Source organism: Chiloscyllium punctatum, chromosome 22 (genome assembly GCF_047496795.1).
Source record: "Chiloscyllium punctatum isolate Juve2018m chromosome 22, sChiPun1.3, whole genome shotgun sequence".
In the NCBI taxonomy this organism is placed as follows: domain Eukaryota; kingdom Metazoa; phylum Chordata; class Chondrichthyes; order Orectolobiformes; family Hemiscylliidae; genus Chiloscyllium; species Chiloscyllium punctatum.
Genome location: NC_092760.1, coordinates 63,079,721 through 63,106,640, shown reverse-complemented (window position 1 = coordinate 63,106,640; position 26,920 = coordinate 63,079,721). Strand labels below are relative to the sequence as shown.

Below are 26,920 nucleotides of genomic sequence, written 5' to 3'. Positions count from 1 at the left end.
CCATAATTTTAATTGCTTTCTACTTCTGACTCTAAGCCATAATTTCCTCTCTCAACCCCTTTGCCCCTCGTTCTTTCACCTCATCTGACATCAATTTGAAATCCAGCTTTTTCGACCAAACATTCGGTCATTTGTCTTGATATCCAGTGGATTGATGTGAGATTTTTATTGCTGACATGTCTATGAAGCATTCTTCTACTTTAAAGATATTACGAATGCAAATTCAGTAGTGTTATGATAAACAGCTTGTTCTTTATAGAATTTCTAATTTTTTTTGCAGTGAAATATGTTTGCTGTGCCACAAAAAATGTCAACTTGAAATTCTCTTACCAAAATGGAGAGGAGCTGTGCCAGATTTGTTGAACTGGTTGATGCTAGCAATGTAGTTTGTGGTCAATCTCTTTATTTCACTAAATCTGATTTGGACTTGGACTGAATAGCTGGGGAATTTAATTCTACAGGGAAGTTGATATTCCCAGACAACCTAAACAAAAATACTCCTCTTTCTCTTGATTGTTGGGTGAATTACATGCAGTATGTAATAAGGAGGAAGTGTTTGCAAATGCAGATGGATTATTCTTACTTTGCAATATTTTTTGCCTGTAGACAGAGAAAAGGATCACACTTCCACATCACGGCCAAGCAGCCCTCGTCTTCAAAAGATTTCCCCAAATGGCTCCAGCAGTGTCGGCAATATCAGCCGAAATTGTAATCCATCCACCATCGATGGGACATGCAAATCGGGAGGAGAAATGGTTTTTGTCTACGAAAATGTCAAAGAAGGCACTCGAAGCATCCGCACTTCAGAACGGGTTACGCTGATTGTTGACAATACCAGATTTGTTGTGGATCCTTCTATTTTCACTGCACAACCCAATACAATGCTGGGCAGGTGAGCTACATCCATGATCGTAGGACTGTAAGAGTTGGGGTAGACTATCCCAGTGATTACCAACCTTTTCAGTACTGAGGCAAAATTCAATGAGACAAACAATACCATGACTCGCGCATTTCGTTCATCTGCACTGATTACTCACGAGTATCACATTTACTTGTGTTTACTGCCGTAGTAAGAACAGAGACACTGAATTATCAGTGAGTCCACACCCCTCCAAAAACGAAAACATCACCATGCACACCATTGTGGAGCCCAATCACAACCAACACCAGTCACTGGCAATTGTAACTGCACGCACACCCCCACCCCAAAGACATTTGCAGGGCTCTGGTATGGCGATGAGCCAAACTCTGCTCCAACAGAGGGTCAGCTTTGGGCACTGCAGGTACCACACTTCCCACATTCTAAGCTCCACTTGGCATTGCCCAAATAACCTGTGGTAACAGCACTGTGTGATCTAGTTAGTTCACCCCAACAAAAGGGCAAAGCCCAAAAATGAAAGACCTAACTGCTCTACACACTGAGTGACAGTGCCATTCACCAATCAGATATTGGGAGCTATTTATCCACCCTCTCCCAATTCCATGATGTCAGCAGATAAAGCAGCACTGCTTCCTGAAAATTTTGCAGCACCTTCTTAACTTATCATGCACATTATTCAAAAACTACTGGACTAATCAGACTGATTTGACATTCTTTTGGATTATGGCTGGTCATCTGCGACAACACTGCTTTTCCACACTTCATCCCCACACCCTTCGATGTTATCTATAATTTCTTGAACATGATCAATAAATGAGCTGCCTCTTAGGGTTGAGAAATCTAAAGGCTCCTCACCCTCTGGGTCAAGAAATTCCTCCTCATCAGAGTGTGAAATGTCAATCCTTAATCTGTATTTGTGTTCCCTGCTCTGGACTCACCATCCAAGAGAGACACTATCTCTATACACCTTGTCACAGGGGTTGATACAGCAAGCCTCATTTTAATTCCCTCTATATCCTTGCCTGTATGCAACCAAAATTGTATACAGTACTCAAGGTAGTAAACAATTGCAGCAAGATATCTTCACTACTGTATTCAAATTCCATTGGAATGAAGGCCACCATGCCATTGTTATTCTAATCGCTTGCTGTAGCGCACTTCCCAACCCCTCATGATTTATGAAATGTTCTGTTTTCTTCCTACCAAAGTGGATAACTTCACATTTATTCAGTCTGTTTCATGGGCCATAAACTTGCTCATTCACTTAGCCTGTCCCTTGATGCTTATTCACAACTTACATTTGCATCTAGTTCTGTTATAAGCAAATTTGGAAGCATTACATGTTGTTCACACATTCAAGTTTCCATAGATTATAAACAACTGAGAGCTCAACTATGCACTTGTGGTATTTTACAAGGAATAGCCCATCATGCTGAAAATGACCTGTTCACTCTTAATGTCTGTTTTCTGTCTGTTAATCAACTGTTTGTACCAGTATATTACTCTGAATCCCATGTGCTATAAGTTTTTTTGTTATTGACCTCCTGTGTGAAACTTTATTATCGAGACATTTGAGAGCTCCAGCGCAGAAAAAGGCACGTCAGCCCATGCGGTCAAAAACCTCCTCCTATTGGCATAAAGTTAACAGGTCTATGTTCTCCACTTTCAGTCTTCCTCCCTTCTTGAGTAGATTTCCTACTTTCCAGTCTGCAGGAATCTTTTCACATTTTGTAAAATTTTGAAAGATAACAATCAATGCATTCACCATTTCTGTAGCCACATCTTTCAGTACTCTGGCATGTACCTTAACTAGTCCAGGGAATTTAATAATCCAATTATTTATTTATTCATTCATTCAATTCAGTTAAGTTTTTGTGTTACCTCATTTCAAAAACATGTCCCCTCATGTTTTATTTGCCTTCCTTAAACTTTCCAATCCTAAATTGTTTAAAGTCGAAAGGGTATATTGTCCTTCAGGTTCGATTCCGCTGCTTAATTAATTCATTGAACTGGAGTACTGAATATGTGATAGTAGCTCCAGTGTCAGTATCTGTCAGGCATTGCTAATTCAAAACATGAAATGCTTTTCTCTTTTAACATGATTTAGGGTGTCCAGAAGCAGCTGATAAATATGTTGTTAACCACAATGTTCCATGTTCCTGCAGGATGTTCGGATCGGGGAGAGAACACAATTTTACACGTCCAAATGAAAAAGGAGAGTACGAGGTGGCAGAAGGAATCAGTTCCACAGTATTTCGAGCTATTTTGGTAAGTCTGTAATATTGAAACAAACTCCCAGTGAAAGTCTCTTAAGAAGCAGACCGGTGTTCTGCTCTACAAGAGAATGTGTAGCAAAATAAATTTGGGTCATTATTCTTAACAGCTTGATTTAAAGCACATTGAATACAATGCAAGTAATCAGTTTTTTCAATCACCTAAGTGTTTCAAACAATTTGAACTCGCGGTCAACTTGGGAGCAATTATTAATTCATTAGTGATGCTCCACTTTGAGAATAATTTTAAACTAGCTTTCAGTCAGCACGATACTGATGTGAGCAAAAATGGATTCCAAGCTTTGATTTCTGAAATATCTATTAACAGCTTTTCTGCATAACTTTATTTTGGTCCTGTGTTCAGGAAGCTCTCCATCGATCAACAGAAGCTCAAGAGTAGTTTTTATCACAGGATTGACCTTATGGTTGAATAATGCAGTTCCATCTGTTCGGTCTGACCCATTGAAAGAGATACCTGTGATGTTCTTAAGGAATTAAAGACTGATTTGATTTGTTAATCTGCTTTGTTCTCATTTCCTGTGTACCCATACCCATTTTATGCAATGCCAGAAAATACTGGAGAAGGCAGAGAATATTTCTGTTTACAAGAGAGTGGAGATAAAACTAAATATAACTGTTTTCCAGGATAAGATTTTTGTTACTTTATTTGCTTTGTCAAGTGCCTTTTCTTTCCTAATCGTGAACTTGAATGTTGGAAAACAGGGTCTGACAGTTAATTCCCTAGTTCAAATTTGAAATTGCCTGCTGAATATTACCTCCGTTTCCTGATAAATCATCTCAATAGGTTGCTGCTATGTCTTGAGCATTTTTCTTACTTTGTGGTTTTCATTCCTCCTTTAGCTACATAATCTTAGCAATTAATAGATACTGACAGCTGCTATCATTGGAAAGCACATTTTGTTCTATTTATTCTGGTTGCGAGCATCATTGACATGACCAGTTTATTCCCCATCCTCTGATAGCCCTTGACAAGGTGAGCCATGACATTAACTCCCTGCAGTCAGTGAGGTGTAAGTTTTTGATTAAGTGGTGTGTGTGCCAACATTTTGACCCAGTGAAAGCACAGGCACGGCAGTATATTTCCAGGTCATAATCAAATTTGCAGATTTTGCTAAATGGCCCCTTGAGCCATCTCTGTCATTAAATAAGGTTATGGCTGCTCAACCATTCAGTGAGATCAGGCCTGATTTTTTTATCTCAACTCCACTTAACTGCCCAACTTTTACATATTTTAAATCTGTTAGATTCCAGCAATCTCTGCCTAGGCCTGTCCAATAACTGTGCACTTACAGGTGTCTGTAATAAAGAATTCCAAAGATTCCCAGTCTTCTGAGGAGAGAAATGTTTCCTCACATAAGTCGGAACTGACCGAGCCTTTTATTCTTAGCGTGTACTTTTTAGGTTTAGATTATCCGAACAGAGAAACTGCCTCACTCTCAGCCCTCTTTTCGTCTTTCAGGAATCCGTATTTATTTGTACTGTTCTATTCCTTTTTATGGTTATCATTGGTGCTGTCACAGTCTGTTTTATATTTTTTTGTTTTCTGTCAAATATCATTCTGCATAAATCGACGTAGGATGTAAACATAATTTTTTCAATGCCAAAAGTGTTGGTTTTAGATTTACTTGGCATAAGTAAATCTCCCCCTTTATTCAGCTGTTCTGTGCATCCATTAGTAATCATCAGTTTTTCATCCCACAAATCCATATATTACTTTATCACCGAGTACAAGGGATCAAGGTAATGTGGGCAGTGTTATGAAGAAGTGTGGGAGTTTAAGACCTGTCCACCCTGCAGCACATGTTAACGATACCTTACAGTGGCAACACCCACACTGGTGGCTTTACACTTTTTGTGTAAGTCACCCTCTGGTTTTTGAGAGATCCTTTGAGGCTTCAAAGGTCAACCGAAATGCTGAGATCTACAGTAGATTTTCTCCATATTGTTTATTTGGTCATCCTCTTCTGGATTCTAAAACTCTCCCACTCCTCAAGTTTACTCCTCATGGCAATATTATAAATTTATTTTAATAGAACCATTGAAAAGTTGCAGCATAGAAACAGGCAATTCAACTCGTATCTACACTCGCTGAACAAATTAGACACCCATTCCGATGTCACTTAGCAGCACTTGGTCAGTAGCGAGTTCCAGATGCAGATCCAGGTTCCACTTAAATGAGTTGAATGTTTCTGCCTAAACTGGGCAGCAAACTCCAGACACCCACCACTGTCTCAGTTGAAAATGTTTCTGCTCATGTCTCCTCTAATCCTTCTACCAAATCCCTTTAGTCCTTCTACCAATCGCCTTAAATCTATACTCCCTCATAATCTATAACATTCTTAGTTACCTTCAGGTAGATCTGTTATGGAGAGTTTATTTCACGATTGAATGTATATTTGTTAACACTCATTTAAATATTTCATTACTTTTTTTACCATTGCTTATCTGTCACGGTATAATTTAATCTAACCTTCAGATGTATCATCTTTAATTTGCCTCGCATCCCTACATGATTGGTTTTATTTAAAACTATAATATGTTATAACTGTGCCATTCTCAAACTCAATGTGAATTCGTTATATTAAGATCATCCTTCCCCAGAGGATCCCTTGCTTTGAAATACTAATTAACTAGATCTAATTGCACAAGATAAGATCTCAAATAGCCTGTCCCCTGGTTGGTTCCGTGAACTCATCCCCCAGATTAGTTCTGCCAATTTAATGGAGTCTCTTTTGAAGATTCAAATCCTCCTTGGTTTTTTTTTTTGTTTATTACCTCTTATTTCTTGAATAATCTGTTTAATAATGCAGCTTCTGTTAGTGATCTTTAAACCACTGTCACCAGAGTTTTCTAGGCCTTGTTATTTCTTATCTACAACTATGATTGGTCGTCTTGCTCATAAGAATTTCAGAACAAGGTTAGGCCTTTCAAGGCTGTTACGCTATTGTGATATCATGGTTGATTTGTGGCCTAATGGAAATACCTGAATTTTCACCCATTTCCCTTTAATGCTTAAGAAAAAAATGATCTATCTCAAATTTAAAATTAAGAATTGATGTAGCACCCACTGTGGCCTTGTGCAAAAGAGTTCCAGACACCCCTTTTTCCCCCACCCTGCCCCCAACCCATTATGTATAGAAGTGCTTTTTAACACCTCTTCTGAGTGGTCTGGCCCTAATTCTCAGATTATGCCCCCAGTTCTATAATCCACAACTCGTAGAAATAGTTCCCCAACTAGTGGAAATAGTTATCTTTATCTTCTGTGTTTTCCTGTTAATGTCATTAAGAATATCTGTACTCCCACCTCAGCACATTTTTAATTATTGTCTTTTCAAAAGGTTTGTATTTATTTCTCAATCTTGATCACCATGCAACAACACATCCGAATTAGTAATAAATCAAACCCATTTATCCCAAAAATGCCATTAATTTATCTATCTTGTTAGAGTTGCTTTGGGCATGCAGATAAAGTACCGTTACTTGCTTGTCATCAATATGGGAAAACTGATGGTGACCATAATATGGGATAGGATATGTACACTCTTAAAAGGAGTTAACACTGTACAGTTGACTATGGCTTTGTCAAGGGCAGGTCATGTTTGACAAATTTTAAGTGCGTTCTTCGATAGGGAGACACAGGCAATGAATGAGGATAGTGCTATAGATCTTGTACATTTGGGCGTTAAGAAAGCATTTGATACAGTGCCACGTGGCAGGTTGTTTTGCAAATTAAAAAAGTTTGGGATTGATAAGTCCTTGACAATATGGATTAGAAATTGGCTAAAAGATAGGAAACTGAGGGTAGGATATCTCTGACTGAAGAGTTGAAACTGATGTTCCTGAGGGATTGGTGTTCGAGCTCTTACCTCTTCTGATTTATAGAAACAATTTGGCGATCAGTGTTGTGGACAAAATCTCTAAATTTGTCAATGATGCTAAGCCAGGGAGAATAGTGAATTGTGAGGATGACGCTGAGCATCTTCAGAGACATTGACAAATTGGCTAAATGGGCAGTCCCCTGGTAAATAAATTGCATTAAAAAGAAATAAGGTAATGCATTTTGTACAAGGAACATGGAAAGACAATACAGGCTCAATGGTACAACTCCGAGACGAGTACAGGTGCAGAGGGACCTTGGGGTTCAAGTGCATAATTCTCTGAAGCTTGCACAGCAAGTTTGAAACAGTTGTTGAGAAGGATTATAGGATCCTTGGGTTTATAAATAGAGATGTAGACTATAAAAACAAGGAAGTGATGCTACGTTTATACCAATCATTGGTCAGACCACATTTGGACCATTGAGTTAAGTTCTAGATTTTTAATTTAAGGATATTAAAGTCATGGAGAGAGCACAAAGAAGATTTGCGAGAACGATACCAGGAATGAAGGATTTTAGATACAAGGCAAGGTGAGAAAGATTGGGCTTATTCTCGAAGATTGAGGTGATCTTACTGAGTTAGTCAAAATTTTGACAGGGTAAAGAATGATATTCTGTTTCCACTAGGTGGCATGTCAGTAACTAGGAAGTCGATTTCAAGATTGTCAGCAAGAGAGCTAAAAGTGAGATGAGGGGAAGCTCCTTACCTCTGGGTTATTAGGATTGTGAATGTGCTGCTTAGTAGAGCGGTGGAGGCAGATTCCACCGGAAGTTTCAAAAGAGAGTTTAACTTCTTTTGAAAGTGATGAATTTTAGGGGCTTTGGAGATGAGGCTGAAGAATGGGATTAGCAGGCTGGTTGTTTCAGAAGCTGGTACAGACACAATGGACTGACTGGCGCCCTTCTGTAAAATTATATTTCTCTCAGATTTAATTTTTCCCGAGTTTGACCCTGTTTACTGAAACCCTATTTTCAGCAAGCTGTCTGTCACATCTGGTTTAATCCAATGGAATAATTTCTCTTTCCCAGTACAGATGTAGTCCTGCCACTCAAAACCACCCTCTCCCTATGTCCCCACTAATACCACTTTGTGCCAGATATTCAACTCTGTAACGGAATTTGCCACTTGTTAACCTTTGGTAGAAATAGAGAAATTGTCATTTAAGATTCTGCTTTTAAAACTTTGTGTTGTAGCTGCTCCAAATCCCCAAGTGAACTATTATTTCTAGCTCTATGTTGCTGAGCTGTACCCTCACCACTCATTACCTACTCTGTTTTCATAGCCCAACCATCTCATGTCTTTGCAATTTCCTTTTGAAATTATGGATTACCTTCTTTTCCATCACTCTCTTGTAGGCAATGAATTCCAGATCATTATTCACACTGCATCAAAAAGAACTTCTCAAGCCCAACATGTATCACTTTTCCAAGGGGAGTATCTTTGCACATTGCTGCCTTGCATTTTATAGTTGGTTAGCACAACAGCCATAGTCTGCCACATTGCACCCTTCTCTACCAGTTGCGATTTCCAGAGGGGTGGCAATAGCACAACAATGACAATGGGCCTGATTTGCAGTCTTGCTACCTACCCCCGTGTTGGAATGCTATTCATCATTGACAGCTCCTCTGGAAAAAGACCTGCCAAAGTTACGTGCCTCTTGCCATCTAATTGTTGAGTCACCCATAGTATGAACTCTAAAACATAGCTGAGGAAGTTGGAGGCTGGCGACTTACATGCAAAAAATCAGCTTCTCAATCTGTATTTCCTCATCACCTGTTGCCAATATTTTGAAGATCAGAGGACAATAAAGCAATTCAAACCAGATGAGTTTGACTTTCCACAAGCTGTCTTGGAGAATTCCAAGCAATTGCATTTCAAAAGAAACAAATTCTGTGCTAGTCGACAACAAACCAATTTTTGTTTCTTTCTCGATCCTTTAAGAATGAATCGACATTTTTTTTTTAGAACTTGCCAATCTTTTATCTTGGTGTTTTCAGACATCATGTCTGAGTTTTCACGAATGCAAAACTTCCCAAAAGTTCTGACTTGACCTCAAACCAAAGCGGAGCTGTTCAAAGATGCTTGGAATTTGCATCACCTCATTTACATTCTTTTTGTGAGTCAGAAAATGTTTTCCTGGTCATTCTGTTTATCTGAAATTAATATGACTCAGCCCAGAGCTAGAGCCATCTATGTTTTTAGCTTAAACTGCATCTCATCTTTGAGTGAATAGTTTCTGCAAATCTCAACCACTAATTTTGATTAAAAATACAATTAGGTCAAAAATATAGCTGCTTTCAATTTGTATTGCTAACCCCTCTCTCAACATGTTCTGCCACCTTCAAGTTCTGTGCACAGATCCCACTGTTCCTGCATCTCCTTCAGAATTGTAAACTTTATTTTATGTTGCCCTTTCTTGTTGTGTTGATAAGTTTATAGGACTTGCACTTTTCTGTAAATTACATCTGCCAGGTATTTCCTGATCCACGAGCCTCTTGAGAAGTCTGTTTCGTTTCCCTTTCAGGTCAAACTATTTCTTGAGTTTTGACATTGCAAATTTTGAACTTGTGCCTTGTACCCCATTCATTTATTCAAAGCCCTCACTATCTATCTTTGTTTGAAATCAGTTAAGCACGTTAATACAAGATAGGAATAAAGTATGTAATTTATGGGAAGTAGTTTGGTTCAATTATCTTTTGCCCTCTAATCCCACGCTATCTGAAAGCTACAATTTGGTCTTGACTTTCACGCAGAATAAAACAGTTTTTCTAAAAAAAAGACTGGGACGAATAGCTTTACTTTGCTTAGAAACTGCACCTTGGATATGTTGCTTTCTGCAGTTTTCAGTACAGTAGCTTTCATTTGTACTCCTGTGTAGTTTCTTTGGTGTATCATTTGCTAGTTGCTTCAAGTAGCAAAATCTCTTTTGCCATTTCAGGCTTTACTGCACTGATTCACCTTGTTTCACTTTGTCATTTTAGCTCCTGTTTGTAAATTTGTACATTTTTTGTTTTCAGGATTACTACAAGACTGGCATAATCCGCTGTCCTGATGGGATCTCAATACCTGAACTGAGAGAAGCTTGTGACTACCTCTGTATCTCTTTTGATTACAGTACTATCAAATGCAGAGATCTCAGTAAGTATGTCAGCAGTATCTCAGGAAAGCTTGAAGTATTTTCAGTCATGATGCTCAATAATATTTTTTAATATAGACTGCATAATTTGCTAACATCGAACAGCACAAAAGGCAGCCATTTGTTCTATCTGCTTGCGCTGGTTCTTCAGAAGAGGTCTCCAGTGATTCACCTCCTTCCCTCCTCCTCCATAGCATTGATAATTGGCATTGTGATGAATAATTGAATTGAACTTCAAAAGTGTTCGGCTCCTTCAAAGTGCCTTGATTTTTATTTTTGTAAAATTAATAGCTTTTACATTTTATTAATTTGTAACATGTTTGCTTTGTTTCACAGTATAAATGCTATATTACTTTTATTAATGGTCAGTGCCCCAATACCTTTTATTAGGAAAATGAGGCAAGGCAGTGTAAACTAGAGGTTACAATTTGAAAGCAGGTGCAGGAATGGGGAGGTCTGTTATTGTGATTGAGGTAGATTTATCTGGAGCCTTCACAAGGGAATTGGGTAAGCACATGATAAAGATTTCATAAGGTGACAGGGCTGGCGAGTGAGGAGCTGAATTCCTGTTGCAGAGAAGCACTGTGGACTTGGTGAACTCCATGGGCAATTTTTCTCCTGTAACCATTCAGTGATAATTTTTTTCCTTGGCTACCAAATATCGTAAATATTGGTCTTATGGTAGGAATGCCCAAAACCTCATTTGAAATCTCCCTTTATCAATTTCCTCCCCACTTTTGTTCCTATTTGCATGCTGTTCTAAAGCCCAATTTCACAATTGATAATGTAGAGAGGCAGTAACAGTAACATTTTTGGAGGTGGTGTCGGAATCGAAACACCTGGGGGGGGAGAAAGCCCACAAATATTTGAAGGTGGTAGAACATCTGAGAGAGCTGTTTTTTTAAAAAAAAAGCAGCTAGGAAGCTTGATTTTATAAATCGAGGCATGGAGTGTAAAAGTACAAAGAAGTGTTGAATAAAGAACAAGATCCCAGTTGGAGTGTTACACCCAATTCTGAGTGCCACACTTGAGAAAGATGTCAAAAACTCAGACGGTGTCAACTTACTGGAATGGGACCAAAGAAGTGGGAGTTCAAGTATGTGGAGGCATTAGAGTCTGAGACTGGGATTGAGTTGACTCAAAATAAATGATACCTTTTATAGCTATTGCTTTAGAGCAGGGAAAATATAGAAGACATCTGACAATGTATTGAAACGTATGAAGGGCTTGAGGGAGGGAGGAACTGTGACAAAATGGTCTGTTGTCAAAGGATTCAGATTTAAGCCTTATCAGCAGAAGAACCAGAGGTGAGATGAGAATTTGTTTAATGCATTGGGTTGTGGTCTGGAGTGCACTGTTTGAAGGGATTGAAGAAGACTTTAATAGACCAATTGAATGGAGAGCATTTTACAATACTTTTGAACTATTGTAAAATCTATTTGCATCAATTGTTGAAACACCTGTGGACCTGGATAGCTTGAAAAGGCTACACAGTTATTCTTGCAAACAAGCAGCTGCCTTTTACCCCATTCAGGACTGGGGAATGCAGGGTGGGATGGCAATGGGGGATAGAGGTGAAGCCATAGAGTCATAGAGATGTACAGCATAGGGAACAACTACTTTTTTGTTGCGGCAAGAAGACAAGATTCTTAGCCATAGTTCACAAAGGATCGTGGGCATTTCTCGCCATTAGAGAGGGGCAATTGGGTCTGTATAACTTGAAGGTAAGCACTGTACAAGCATGGGATAAAGTGAGAAGGCAAGCCTCCATGAATAACAGCATCCTTTTACTGTTGGCTTTATTGGACATGGCAATGGCAAGTAAAGCATGATTAGTGCAAGCCACTCGCAGGCCAATCTTTTTCCTTCTTCCTACTGTTGAGTAGGATGTTCCAATTGTGTTGTGCCAGAAATAACTAGGATGCACACAGCGATAATCTCCCTGTTCTCTCTCAAACCTGTGAGGGGCAGGTATTTGCCCTTCAGTCTTTGAAACTGAAGAATAATTACTTGACTGGTTGATATGTTTTGAGTTAAAAAGCTGGGATTGTTCATTCACCTCTGCATTGGCTGTCCAGTAGAACAATTATTAAATGGGCTTTTTATTTTAAGGTGCTCTCATGCATGAACTCTCCAACGATGGCGCACGCAAACAGTTTGAATCCTACTTGGAGGAAATGATACTTCCGCTGATGGTGGCCAGTGCCCAGAGTGGTGATCGAGAGTGCCACATTGTAGTATTAACCGATGATGATGTGGTTGACTGGGATGAGGAGTATCCACCCCAAATGGGAGAGGAGTATTCGCAAAGTAAGCTATCAGCTTGATGCTGTATAATCCCACTACATTAATCTTGGCTTTTTCTTTATTCATGCAATTTTTAATGCATAGCACAGCTTCAGAAGCACGTTTGGAGGCAGTGTTTTTCATAAGCCTTCTGTTCACATTTCTCTACTGATCCCATCTGCCATTTATCTTTTTCAGTTCTCAGTTCTTGGATATCTTTTCTCATATTATCTTTTTGTTTGCTGCTTTGAAAGTTTTTAAAGTTCTAGTTTGTTCTTAGCAGGGAGTTAACGTTTGTTTGGAATATATATAAACCGCCAATCTCATTGAAGAAGCTCTTTTGTTCTTTTGAGCAATGGAATACTAAAGCATTGCAGATCAGTACAGCATTGATCTGCCACAGTTGCTTGTGGGTTTCCAGTGATCTAGAGCTAATGGTGCCAAGTACTGCTGTCAAGTTGGCATAAATATCTACTGGGCTTAGGATTGCTTTGTCCATCTGTGTAGATAGCTTGCAGTGTAGATGGCTTGCATTTTATCATCTCTAATTTTCTTTAGTTAGAACAGCTCAGTGGGGTAATGTTTTTGCCTCTGCAGACAGTACATTTAAGTCCTAATCCAGAGATCTGAGCACAAAATTTAAGGCAACACTTCATTCTGGTGCTGCACTGTTCGAGGTGCTATCTTTCAGTTGAAATGTTAAATTGGAGCCCCATCAGCCACCTCCGATGTATGTAGAAGATCTCAGTGCATTCTCTCAGACTGAAGTTGTTCAACCAACATCTGAAAAGCATAGATCATCTGGGCATTATCACATTGATATTTGTAAGAGCTTGCTATGTGAAAATTGGGTACTATGTTTCCTACGTTATTGCACTTTAAAAGTACTTTCTTGGCTATAATGTGCTTTGGAACATACTACATTCATTTTTAAAAAACAACTGATTTTGGTCAATCTTGATTTAACCCTGATTGTTGTGAAACACATGAATAAATGAATTAGGAACTGAAGTATGGTACAAGTATCGTTTATCCACATGTCCAAAAACTAAAAAGACCTAAAAACTTAAGAACCTGAGCAGATCTCTAGAGTGAATTTGGAGCCTTTGTGGGGTTAAAAAAAACAACTTCTCTTGGCCTGAATTTGTCAAAGAGTTTTATTCAAAAGACCTGAATGCTTTGTGCCCATAGTTTTGCTTGGACCCTTTGGAAAAAAATTCACTTTTGAGTCTATTCAGGCCAAGCAAGGTTTTTATTCCCAAAGGACTTGGACAGATCTAAATGGACCTATAACTGAAAATGTCTGTTATCCAAAAGAAAAATAATTGGTCCCAAAATTTTCGATAAAAGATTCCTGACTTATATTTGGCTCTTTAACCCTGCCCTGATATTCAGTGAGATTGTGGCTGATCAGTTTATATTCCAAATTCTGAATTTCCTTCTCTCTATGATGACCTCAGATTCCTGTTAGGCTAGGGAATCGATCAACCTTTGCCATAAAAATATTTAATGCACCCCCAAGGTCACCTGCAAAGGCAGCATGTTTTAAAGTTGTGCATCTAGGGTGTAGGTTTGCTCGCTGAGCTGTAGGTTTGATATCCAGACCTTTCATTACCTGGCTAGGTAACATCATCAGTGGCGATCTCCAAGTGAAGCGAAGCTGTAGTCTCCTGCTTTCTATTTATATCTTTCACCTGGATGGGGTTCCTGGGGTTTGTGGTGACATCATTTCCTGTTCGTTTTCTGAAGTGTTGATAGATGGCATCTAGATCTATGTGCTTGTTTATGGCATTGTGGTTGGAGTGCCAGGCCTCTAGGAATTCTCTGGCATGTCTTTGCTTGGCCTGTCCCAGGATAGATGTGTTGTCCCAGTCGAAATGGTGGTTTTTTTCATCCGTGTGTAGGGCTATGAGGGAGAGGGGGTGTGTCTTTTTGTGGCTAGCTGGTGTTCATGAATCCTGGTGGCTAACTTTCTTCCCGTTTGTCCTACGTAGTGTTTGTGGCCGTGCTTGCATGGAATTTTATAGATGATGTTGGTTTTGTCCATGGATTGTACTGGGTCTTTTAAGTTTGTTAGTTTTTGTTTGAGAGTGTTGGTGGGTTTGTGTGCTACTAGGATTCTGAGGGGGTTTCAGTAGTCTGGCTGTCATTTCTGAAACTTCTTTGATATATGGTAAGGCGGTTAGGGTTTCTGGCTGTGTTTTGTCTGCTTGTTGTGGTTTGTGCTTGAGGAATCTGCGCACTGTGTTTTTTGAGTATCCGTTCTTCTTGAATACGTCATAGGTGGTTCTCCTCTGTTTTTCGAAGTTCGTCTGTGCTGCAGTGTGTGGTGGCTCGTTGGAAGAGTGTTCTGATACAGCTTTGTGTGTGTATGTTGGGATGGTTGCTGGTGTAGTTGAGTATTTGGTCAGTGTTTGTCGGTTTTCTGTATATGCAGGTTTGTAATTCTCCCTTGTCTCTTCTTTCTACTGTGACATCCAGAAATGCGTGTTTGTTGTCCGTTTCTTCCTCCTTGGTGAACTTTATGCCTATGAGGGTGTTGTTGATGATGTTAAATGTCTCTTCTATCTTGTTTCGTTTTGTGATGACAAAGGTGTCATCTACGTAGCGAACCCAGATTTTTGGTTTGATTGGTAGGCCTGTTTGTTCCAGCCTTTGCATTACTGCTTCTACTATGAATCCTGATAGCGGAGATCCCATGGGTGTGCCATTGGTTTGACCAGAAGGATTTCCTAGCGGCATTAGAAACCACATTGAAGGACAACAATCTCATGGAAGAAACACAGCAAACTATCAGACAGACAGTTACACCTACTCTGAGTCGAAAAAGGGAAGGAAACAAACTGTACACACAAGAAAAGAAAGCCCTAGAAAACCTCAAAAAAGACAAAAACATTATATTACCTGCAGACAAAGGTCGGCTCACAGTCATCTTGAACAGAGGGACTACATAGAGAAAGCCAATGCACTACTCGCAGACACCAACACCTACCAAAAGGTGGCGCTAGACCCGACCCCACAACTAGGAAATAAAATTACATATATCCTAAGAAAATTACACAATTCCGAACAATTAAACAAGACGGAATTCCAGAAAGTGAAACCCGATGGGACCAACACCCCACGATTCTACGGACTACCAAAAATCCATAAGCCAGGAGCCCCCCTCAGAACCATAGTCTCACTACCCGGAACACCAACTTACAGACTGGCCAAAGAACTACACACAAGACTCAAATACCTAGTAGAAGAGTCACGCACTCCATCCACTCCACCCAGGAATTCCTAAAAATCATCAAAAACACCAAAATAGAGGAAGACGAAGCAATGATCTCTTTCGACGTAACAGCACTGTTCACCTCCATCAACATCGACTGAGCAAAGGCAACACTCGCCACACTTTTAGAACAGACCATCTCTCACACACCAACCACCAATCACATTACCAAAGAAAACATCGCGAAGCTAGTGGACCTGTGCCTCACAACCCACTTCACTTTCAACAACATAATCTACAAACAAACCAATGGCACACCCATGGGATCTCCGCTATCAGGATTCATAGCAGAAGCAGTAATGCAAAGGCTGGAACAAACAGCCCTACCAATCATCAAACCAAAAATCTGGGTTCGCTACGTAGATGACACCTTTTGTCATCACAAAACGAAACAAGATAGAAGAGACATTTAACATCAACAACACCCTCACAGGCATAAAGTTCACCAAGGAGGAAGAAACGGACAACAAACACGCATTTCTGGACGTCACAGTAGAAAGAAGAGACAAGGGAGACTTACAAACCTGCGTATACAGAAAACCAACAAATACTGACCAAATACTCAACTACACCAGCAATCATCCCAACGCACACACACAAAGCAGTATCAGAACACTATTCCAACGAGCCACCACACACACTGCAGCACAGACGAACTTCGAAAAACAGAGGAGAACCACCTATGACGTATTCAAGAAGAACGGATACTCAAAAAACACAGTGCGCAGATTCCTCAAGCACAAACCACAACAAGCAGACAAAACACAGCCAGAAACCCTAACCGCCTTACCATATATCAAAGAAGTTTCAGAAATGACAGCCAGACTACTGAAACCCCCTCAGAATCCTAGTAGCACACAAACCCACCAACACTCTCAAACAAAAACTAACAAACTTAAAAGACCCAGTACAATCCATGGACAAAACCAACGTCATCTATAAAATTCCATGCAAGGACTGCCACAAACACCATGTAGGACAAACGGGAAGAAAGTTAGCCACCAGGATTCATGAACACCAGCTAGCCACAAAAAGACACGGATGAAAAAAACCACCATTTCGACTGGGACAACACATCTATCCTGGGACGGGCTAAGCAGAGACATGCCAGAGAATTCCTAGAGGCCTGGCACTCCAACCACAATGCCATAAACAAGCACATAGATCTAGATGCCATCTATCAACCCCTCAAAACGAACAGGAAATGACATCACTATAAACCCCAGGAACCCCATCCAAGAGAAAGATATAAATAGAAAGCAGGAGACAACCGCTTCGCTTCACTTGGAGGTCACCACTGATGATGTTACCTAGCCAGGTAATGAAACGTCTGGATATCAAACCTACAGCTCATCGAGCAAACCTACATCCTAAACCTCAACCTGAGCTACAAACCTTCACAGTTGTGCATCTCTGAGAGAAATAAAATTTCCCTCACATTTGTCTTAAAGCAATGACCCTGATTTAAAAGTGTCCCTTAGTTTAGTGTCTGCCACACTACCTTGTCAAGACAATTCAGCACTACTTCAACTTCAAGCATATCACCCCTTGCTTTTCTAAGTGGAAACAAGTCAAGCCTGTCCAATCCTTTTTCATGAGGGAAACCCCTCAATCCAGGTATGAATCAAGAAAGCCTTCTCTGGACTGTGTCCATCACATTTACATTCCTCCAAAGTTAAGGGGACCAAAATCCACGCAGTATTCAAGCTGTGGTCACGCCGACTTCCTATATAACTGAAGCATTACACCTGCACCAATCAACCACACCGCCCCGTGGCCCAACATTTCAACTCCCCCTCCCACTCTGCCGAGGACATGGAGGTCCTGGGCCTCCTTCACCGCCGCTCCCTCACCACCAGATGCCTGGAGGAAGAACGCCTCATCTTCCACCTCAGAACACTTCAACCCCAGGGCATCAATGTGGACTTCAACAGTTTCCTCATTTCCCCTTCCCCCACCTCTCTAAACTTCCAGCTCCGTAACTGTCCCCATGACTTGTCCTACCTGCCTGCCTACCTTTTCCACCTATCCACTCCACCCTCTCCTCCCTGACCTATCACCTTCATCCCCTCTCCCACTCACCCATTGTACTCTATGCTACTTTCTCCCAACCCCCACCCTCTAGCTTATCTCTCCATGCTTCAGGCTCACTGCCTTTATTCCTGATGAAGGGCTTTTGCCCGAAACGCCGATTTCTAAGCTACTTGGATGCTGCCTGAACTGCTGTGCTCTTCCAGCAACACTAATCCAGAATCCCTCCTTTTATGTTCAGTTCCTCACATACTAAAGGATATAATTCCATCAGTCATATTTGGTTTCTAACACCAACACGTCTACTACCACATTTAGCCACCTCTTTTTTAATGCAAAGATGAAGTCCATCAGGACCCAGAGACTTATCAGCTCCATCAGTTTGCTCAATGCCTCTTCCCCAGTGATTGTAATTTTCATGAATTTTGTCTCATCCTTCAATCTCTTTATTTTTACCTAATACTGGACTGTAAAGCGAGGGAGATTGACACTGAAATGTTCTCTGAAGCAAATAACGAGAGTCCAGGAGACTGTGATGCCTGCCCAGTGTCAGGGTGCAGTATATGGGGGCAAAGTACTAACTTGGATTGAAAGTTGGTTGGCTGATAGGAAACAGTAGTGATAAACGGCTCCATTTCGGAATGGCAGGCAGTGACCAGTCGGGTACCACAGGGATCAGTACTGGGACCGCAGCTTTTTACAATTATATGTTAATGATATAGAAGATGGTATTAGTAATAACATTAGCAAATTTGCTGATGATACTAAGCTGGGTGGCAGGGTGAAATGTGAGGAGGATGTTAGGAGATTACAGGGTGACCTAGACAAGTTAGGTGAGTGGTCAGATGCATGGCAGATGCAGTTTAATGTGAATAAATGTATGGTTATCCACTTTGGCAAGAACAGGAAGGCAGATTACTACTTAAATGGAATCAATTTAGGTAAAGGGGCAGTACAAAGAGATCTGGGTGTTCTTGTACACCAGTCAATGCAGGTAAGCATCCAGGTACAGCAGGTAGTGAAGAAGGCTAATAGCATGCTGGCTTTCATAACAAGAGGGATTGAGTATAGAAGCAAAGAGGTTCTTTGGCAGCTGTACAGGGCCCTGGTGAGACCACACCTGGAATACTGTGTGCAGTTCTGGTCTCCAAATTTGAGGAAAGACATTCTGGCTACTGAGGGAGTGCAGCATAGGTTCACGAGGTCAATTCCTGGAATGGCGGGATTACCTTACACTGAAAGACTGGAGCGACTGGGCTTGTATACCCTTGAGTTTAGAAGACTGAGAGGGGATCTGATTGAAACATATAAGATTATGAAAGGATTGGACACTCTGGAGGCAGTAAACATGTTTCTGCTGATGGGTGAGTGCCGAACCAGAAGACACAGCTTAAAAATACGGGGTAGACCATTTAGGACAGAGATGAGGAGAAACTACTTCACCCCGAGAGTGGTGGCTGTGTGGAATGTTCTGCCTCAGAGGGCAGTGGAGGCCCAGTCTCTGGATTCGTTTAAGAAAGAGTTGGGTAGAGCTCTCAAGGACTGTGGAATCCAGGGTTATGGAGATAAAGCAGGAACAGGATACTGATTAAGGATGATCAGCCATGGTCATATTGAATGGTGATGCAGGCTTGAAGGGCAGAATGGCCTACTCCTGCACCTATTGTCTATTGTCTATTTCTTAGGGCTGGAGAGGAATTTGGGGATGGATTGGTCCATGTAGGTACCAAAGACACAGGATAAGGAAAGAGATACTGTATCTTGAATAAGCGGAGCTAGCCTCAAAATTAAGAAATACAGCCTCCAAGGTATTAATCTCCAGATTACTACCTGTGCTGCATGTAATTTGGCATCACACAAATGAAATAAGAGAAATAAAGCATGGCATCATACCCTGAAGTATTCATGGCAATCACTGAGCAACCTTCTGGATAACTAGTGTTTTTCTTTAAATTTCACCCATCTTTTTGTGAGTAGCAAGTATTGACTTGAGGTCCACAGGAATCAGTGTTTTGATGCCCAGCAATTCACTATATATTAATGATTTAGATGAAACTGTGTCATATCTCCAAGTTTGCAGGTGAGACCAAGCTGGGTAGGAAGGTATTCTGTGAGGAGGATGCAGAGAAGCTTCAGTACAATTTGAACAAATTAAATGGGCAAGTACAAAGTTTGGGAGAAGATTTATAGCTCGGATGCTCATTGTTGTGGTTCTGTTCGCCGAGCTGGGAATTTGTGTTTCGTCCCCTGTCTAGGTGACATCCTCAGTGCTTGGGAGCCTCCTGTGAAGCACTTCTGAGATGTTTCCTTTGGCATTTATAGTGGTTTGTATCTGCTGCTTCCGGCTGTCCGTTGCAGTGGCCGGTATATTGGGTCCAGGTTGATGTGCTTATTGATTGAATCTGTGGATGAGTGCCATGCCTCTAGGAATTCCCTGGCTGTTCTCTGGCTTGTCTTTATAATAGTAGTGTTGTGCCAGTCGAACTCATTTTGCTTGTCATCTGCGTGTGTGGCTACTAAGGATAGCTGGTCATGTTGTTTCTTGGATACGGATGATGGTGTTGGTGTTCATGGATACGGATCGTTAGCTGTCTTCCTGTTTGTCCTATGTAGTGTTTTGTGCAATCCTTGCATGGGATTTTGTACACTACATTGGTTTTGCTCATGCTGTATAAGCAAGTACAAGCAGACGCAGTATGATATGGATAAATGAGAGGTTATCCACTTAGCAAAAATAAGCAGGCAGATTATTATCTTAATGGAGATGGATTGGGAAAGGAGAAAGTGCAGCAAGGCCTGGGTGATCTCATACACCAGATGCTTAAAAACAAGTATGCAGGTGTGGCAGGCATTGAGGAAGGTAAATGGTATGTTGGTCTTCATAATGAGAGGATTTGAGTGCAAGAACAGGGATATCTTTAGTTCAACTGTACAGGGCATTGATAAGACTATTAAGAGTATTATGTACAGTTTTGATTGCCTTATCTGAGGAAGAATACGCTTGCTTAAGAAGCTTTGCCAGACTGATTCCTGGAATGGCTGACTGAAATACAGAGAGAGACTGGATCCATTAGGACTATATTCACTAGCGTTTAGAAGAATAGTGGGAAATCGCCTAGAAATCTATAGAATTTTGACAGGACTAGACAGGCTAGTTGCAGGAAGGATGCACTTCAATGACAGCAGAGTCCAAAACCAGTGGGCGCACACAAAGGATAAAGGATAGGCCATTTAGGATAGCGATCTTCACCTAGGTAATGGCGAGCCTGTGGAATTAGTACCTGTTCCATTTCTTTTCTTGACTCAAACTGATTCTACATCTTTGAATTTTGAGCTACTATACTAATTATCATTCTAAATAAACAGAACTATTCCACCCAGTGGCACAGCAGTCTCATGGTTAGTGCTGTTGTCTCAGGGCGCAAGGGACCCAGGTTTGATTTCACCCTCTGGCAACTATATGGAGTTTGTACATTCTCCCTTTGTCTGGGTGGGTTTCTTCTAGATGCTCCAGTTTCCTTCCACTGTCCAAAGATATGCAGGTTAGGTGGATTGGCCATGGGAAATGCAGGGTTACAGGGGGAACGAGTGGGGGTGGGTCTAGGTGGGATGCTCTTTGAAGGGTCAGTGTGGACTCCATGGGCTGGTTCACACTGTCTGGATTTTATGGTTCTATAATTTCCTAGCTTCCTGACCCCTCTGTTAATTGAAAGCTGTAGTCATGATGGTCATCAAATAATGGTAATAGCAACTATTATTTCTTAGGAAAAATTCATTTGGTTCACTCGTGGCCTGGCAAGACAGTCATAATAAGGACAATTCAGGATGGGTACTAAATGTTGGTCTTTCCAGTGGTACCCATACTCCATAAAAGTAAAATAAAATTACAAATATCATTGTAGTAATTCTAAATATTTTATGATGGCCATTTAACTCAGATGCTTAAACTGTGGTGCTAATAAGAGCACAAAGTCATAGATTCAATGCCACTACTTGCCAAGGATGCTGTCATCAATGCCAGAATTATGTTATTCTCCAGATCCAGGGATCACACGGAGGGTACGGAGTAAACCACTTAGAAATTAAATGAGAAATCTCTTCACCCAAAGAGTGGTGAACCTGTGGAATTTGCTACCACAGAAAACAGTTGAGGCCAAAACATTGTATGATTTCAAGAAGATGTTGGGTATATCACTTGGGGCTAAAGGATATGGAGGAAAAGCAGGAACAGTTTATTAAATTGGATGATTAACCATGATCATCATGAATGGTGGAGCAGACTTGAAGGATTGCTCCTGCTATTTTGCATTTTTCGGTGTTTAATTTCAACTTGTGCTAACAATTAATCCATTTTGTTACAAATGCCATGTTGTATTCAGATACTTTAGTGTCTTTAATTTTGTCTTTCACCATTTTTTTTCAATCAGTAACTTCATCTGGTGCTATTATGTTTGTTTTGACCCTTCTCTGGTTATGCTTAAGTAAATTACTACCCTGTTCTATTATCGTGTAATTTCCTTTACATGTAGTCTCCTCTCCCCTCATGTGATTCCATTCCTCACACAAACATATAGGTGTGCATGAATAGGCAGATACACAGACATACACACGTGCGCCCCAACGTGCACTCAAGCTGCTGTGTGTGACTGCACACAGACCACGCCATGGCTAGTCAACCATACAGGGTTATTTAAGGTTCTCTCTACTCCCCTAGTTATATATCTTGTCGGGGCACTGGTCCCAGCATAATTCAGATTTATCCCAGCTGTGTACAGCTCCTACTTGCCCCAAACCTATTGCCAGTGTCCCACACATTAAAAGCTATTTCTCCTATACCAGTTGTTGAGACATGCAGTCAATTCTTGAGTTTTATTTACTCTCTGCCAATTTGCTTGTTGCTCAGGGAATGGTCTTTCCTTTTCAAATTCTGCTCCTAATTTCCAAGCATGATCTCTTTGAGTCATCTATGAGGTTGGTATCATGTGATCATCTCGATCATCCTCTAACCCCCAGTGCATGGTCAAAGACAGAAACTGCTGGAACAACTTAGCAGGTCTGGCAGCATCTGTGAAGAAAAAGCAGAGTTAACATCTTGGATCCATTGATCCTTCAGAACTGGACTTGAAATGTTAACTCTCATTTCTCTTCACAGATGCTGCTATACGTGCTGAGTTTTTCCCACCCATTTCCTTTTTGTTTCAGATTTCCAGCATCCACAGTTGTTTTGTTTTCCCTGCTGTAAATTCCTCTCCATCCCAAAGTCTATGTCTTCAACTCTGGCACTGGGCAGACAATACAATCAACTGGATATTTGCCCTCAACTAGAGAACTATGTCTATGCCCTGACTACACTGTCCCTTACTACTTAAACATTCCTATTTGCTACCTTCTTGATCATCTTCAAATGCTCCTGTCCTGTCCAGTAACTGCATAGGAAACTTCTCAATGCCTCTGAGCTAGGAAAGTTTGGGAATTTTGTTCGGTGTTTCTTGCCAACAGCGTGGACAGGGTGAATTAAAATCTAATACCATTAACACATTTCCACCTTTTTCTCATTTACGGACTGACCTATCACTACTATCTGAAAGAACATTTTTGGCTGAGGTGGCGAAGACTTGGGTAACTACCCTTGTGCTCCTTGCCCTTTATGGAAAAATGGGTGGTGAGAGCAGAATAGAGAATATTTAATCCAACAGATGCTTCCCAGTCAATAAGTAAGGATCCCATATGTCTACCGTCCTGAAGTTCCAGTACCCAGAGGATCAAGTACAAAGACTATCAAGTGCTGGTATCAGGAATTTCTGGTATGTTTGCTGCAAGGAAACTGAAATTTCCACTTGTGTGGAAGAGCAGAATGTGAAGTCACACATATAAGATGCATACAGTCTCTCAAAGTGGTAAGGATGTGAAACATGCTTTCACAAGGGCTGGTTGAGGCAGATGGCTTCCGTATATTTAAAAGAAATCCAAATTGACATTTCTGTTGTGCTTTTGTGGCCAATGAATATTTGAGAGCACATTAAAGCCAACAGAGTACTTTTGAAGCAAAGTTACTGTTTTAGTGTAAGGAACCCTAGGTAAGTGAAGAGAGGATTATAGAACATAAAACGTTACAGCACAGTACAGGCCCTTTAGCCCTCTATGTTGCGCTAAGCTGATGCCCATCTAACCCACACCGTTTCATTATTATCCGTATGTATGTCCAATGCCCTTAATGTCGGCGAGTTGACTATGGTTGCAGGCAGGCCGTTCCACGCCCCTATTATTCTCTGTGTAAAGAAACTACCCCTGCTATCTGTCCTATCTGTGGGCGGCACGGTGGCACAGAGGTTAGCACTGCTGCCTCACAGCGCCGGAGACCCGGGTTCAATTCCCGCCTCAGGCGACTGACTGTGTGGAGTTTGCACGTTCTCCCCGTGTCTGCGTGGGTTTCCTCCGGGTGCTCCGGTTTCCTCCCACAGTCCAAAGATGTGCAGGTCAGGTGAATTGGCTATGCTAAATTGCCCGTAGTGTTAGGTAAGGGGTAGATGTAGGGGTATGGGTGGGTTACGCTTCGGCGGGGCGGTGTGGACTTGTTGGGCCGAGGGGCCTGTTTCCACACTGTAAGTAATCTAATCTAATCTAATCTAATCTAAACCTATGTCTCCTCATGTTAGCCTTCACCATCTGAGGAAAAAGGCTCTTACTGTCCACCCTATCTAACCCTCTAATTATCTTCTACATCTCGGTTAAGTCACCCCTCAATCATCTTCTCTCCAACAAAAACAGCCTTCCGTCACTCTTTCCCCATAAGATCTTCCTGCCATACCAGGCAACATCCTAGTAAATCTCCCCTGAACCCTTTCCAAAGCCTCCACTTCCTTTCTATAATGCAGTAACCAGAACTGCACCCAATACTTCAGGTGGTGCCTTACCAGTCTCTTGTACAGCTGAAGCATGATCTCGTGGCTCCGAAACTCAATCCTCCAACCAATAAACGCCAGCACACAGTGTGCCTTCTTAACAACAATATCAATCTGGGTGGCAACTTTCAGGGATTTATACACCTGGACACAGGTCTCTCTGTTCATCTTCACGATGGTAATAAAGTTAGTGGAAGTAGGATGGATGGAGGTTTGAGGGAAAGTAAATGCTAGTCTGGATTAGATGGATCAAATTTCCTGTTTCTATTCTGTAAATTGCCTGTAATTCTGTGTATTCTACATCTGTTTATTTAACAGTAAAACACTAGCTATAACATCTTGCTTACTCCCCAGCACTGTGAAAACCCAAGGAAGAAATCGCATTTTGAGTTAATTTGACTTAATGATGCTTAGTAAACTATTTCCGTTATCTTGATTTAAGAATAATGCAATATTCAAACTCCTGTTTACTAATAGGAGTTTAATTACACATAATGAAGGCATATTTTGTTTTATTTTTAACATTGAGATGTCCAAAATCAATTTGTGTGAAATAAACCACTTTTTTTGAGTATTGTTACTGTTGCTGACTCTACTGCTGCTGCTGGCAGTGCATTCCACGCATCCACCACACAGTGTAAAGAGCCTACATCTGAAATCGCCCCAAAACCTTCCTCCAATCACCTTAAAATTACACCCTCTTATAATAGCAGTTATTGCCCTGGGAAAAGGCTATCCACTCTACCTATGCCTCATCTACTTGTACACCTCTATCAAGTCACCTCTCATCCTCCTTTGCTCCAATGAGAAAAGCACTAACTCCTCAACCTTTCTTCATAAGACCTGCTCTCTGTAAAGCTTCCACGACTTTCCTATGATGAGGTGACCAGAACTGAACACAACATTCCAAGTGTGGCCTAATCTGCAGCTTTATGGAGCTGCAGCATAACCTTGTGGCTTTTAAACTCAATTTCCCGCTAATAAAAACCAACACACCATATGCCTTCTTAACAACCCTATCAACTTGGGTGGCAACTTTGAGGGATCTATGGACATGGACCCCAAAATCCCTCTTTCTCCACCAAGAATCCTGCCTTGAACCCTGTAATCTGCATTCAATTTCAAACATCCAAAATGAATGACTTCATACTTTTCCAGGTTGAACTCCATCTGCCACTTCTCAGCCCAGCTCTGCATCCTGTCAATGTCCCGTTGCAACCTACAACAGCTCTCCACACTATCCACAACTCCACCAACCTTCATGTCATTGGCAAACTCACTAACCCACTCTTCCACTTCCTCATCTGAGTCATTTGTAAAAGTCACAAAGAGCAGAGGTCCCAGACAGATTCCTGCGGAACATCACGAGTCACCAAGCTTGAAACTGAATACTTTCCATTTACTGCCACCCTCTGTCTTCTGTGCGCCAGCCGATTCTGTATCTCGTCAGCCAAATCTCCCTATATCCCATGCCTCCTCGCTTTTTATGAATGAGATAATCATGGAGAATCTTATCAAATGCCTTGCTAAAATTCATGTACACTACATCCACTACTCTACCTTCATTAATGTGTTTTATCACATGCTCAAAGAATTCACTAAGGCTTGTGAGGCATGACCTACCCTTCTCAAAGCCATGTTGACTATCTCTAATCAAAATATGCTTTTCCAAATAAGTCCTGTCTGTCAGAATCCTCTAATTTGCCTAACACCGACGTAAGACTGGTCTGTAATTCCCAGGGTTATCCCTATTCCATTGAACAGGGGAATAGCATTTGCCACCCTCCAATCCACTGGTACTACAGTGGACAGTGAGGCGCAATGATCATCGCCGAAGGCGCAGCAATCACTTCCCTCCCGTCCCGTAGTAATTTGAGTATATCCCATCTGACCCAGGGGACATATTTATCCTCTTTTTTTTTCAAAATTTCCAGGAAATCCTCCTCCTCAACATCTAGCGTATCAATCTGTTTCACATTGTCCTCAAATCACAAAATCCCTCTCAGTAGTGAATAATGAAGGACAGTATTCATTTAAGGACCTCCCCACCACCACCACCGACTCCAGGCACAATTTCCCTCCGCTATCCCTGATCGGCCCTACCCTCACTCTGGCCATCCTGTTGTTTCTCCTATAAGTGTAGAATGTCTTTGGGTTTTCCGTAAGCCTACCCGCCAAGGCTTTTCATGCCCCCTTCTAGCTCTCCTAAATCCATTCTTCAATTCCTTCTGGCTAC

General features: G+C 41.1%; 1 protein-coding gene across 6 annotated transcripts in view; it reads left to right on the top strand.

Moving 5' to 3' along the window:
• btbd10b (BTB (POZ) domain containing 10b) overlaps nucleotides 1–26,920 on the top strand; it is a 100,241-nt gene that overhangs the window by 66,455 nt on the left and 6,866 nt on the right. For all 6 annotated transcript variants that reach the window (XM_072592516.1, XM_072592520.1, XM_072592517.1 and 3 more), the window contains 4 exons: nucleotides 607–892; nucleotides 3,046–3,148; nucleotides 10,070–10,190; nucleotides 12,301–12,498. In XM_072592516.1, the coding sequence (XP_072448617.1) occupies nucleotides 607–892; nucleotides 3,046–3,148; nucleotides 10,070–10,190; nucleotides 12,301–12,498 (708 nt within the window). The remainder of the gene's footprint in view (nucleotides 1–606; nucleotides 893–3,045; nucleotides 3,149–10,069; nucleotides 10,191–12,300; nucleotides 12,499–26,920) is intronic.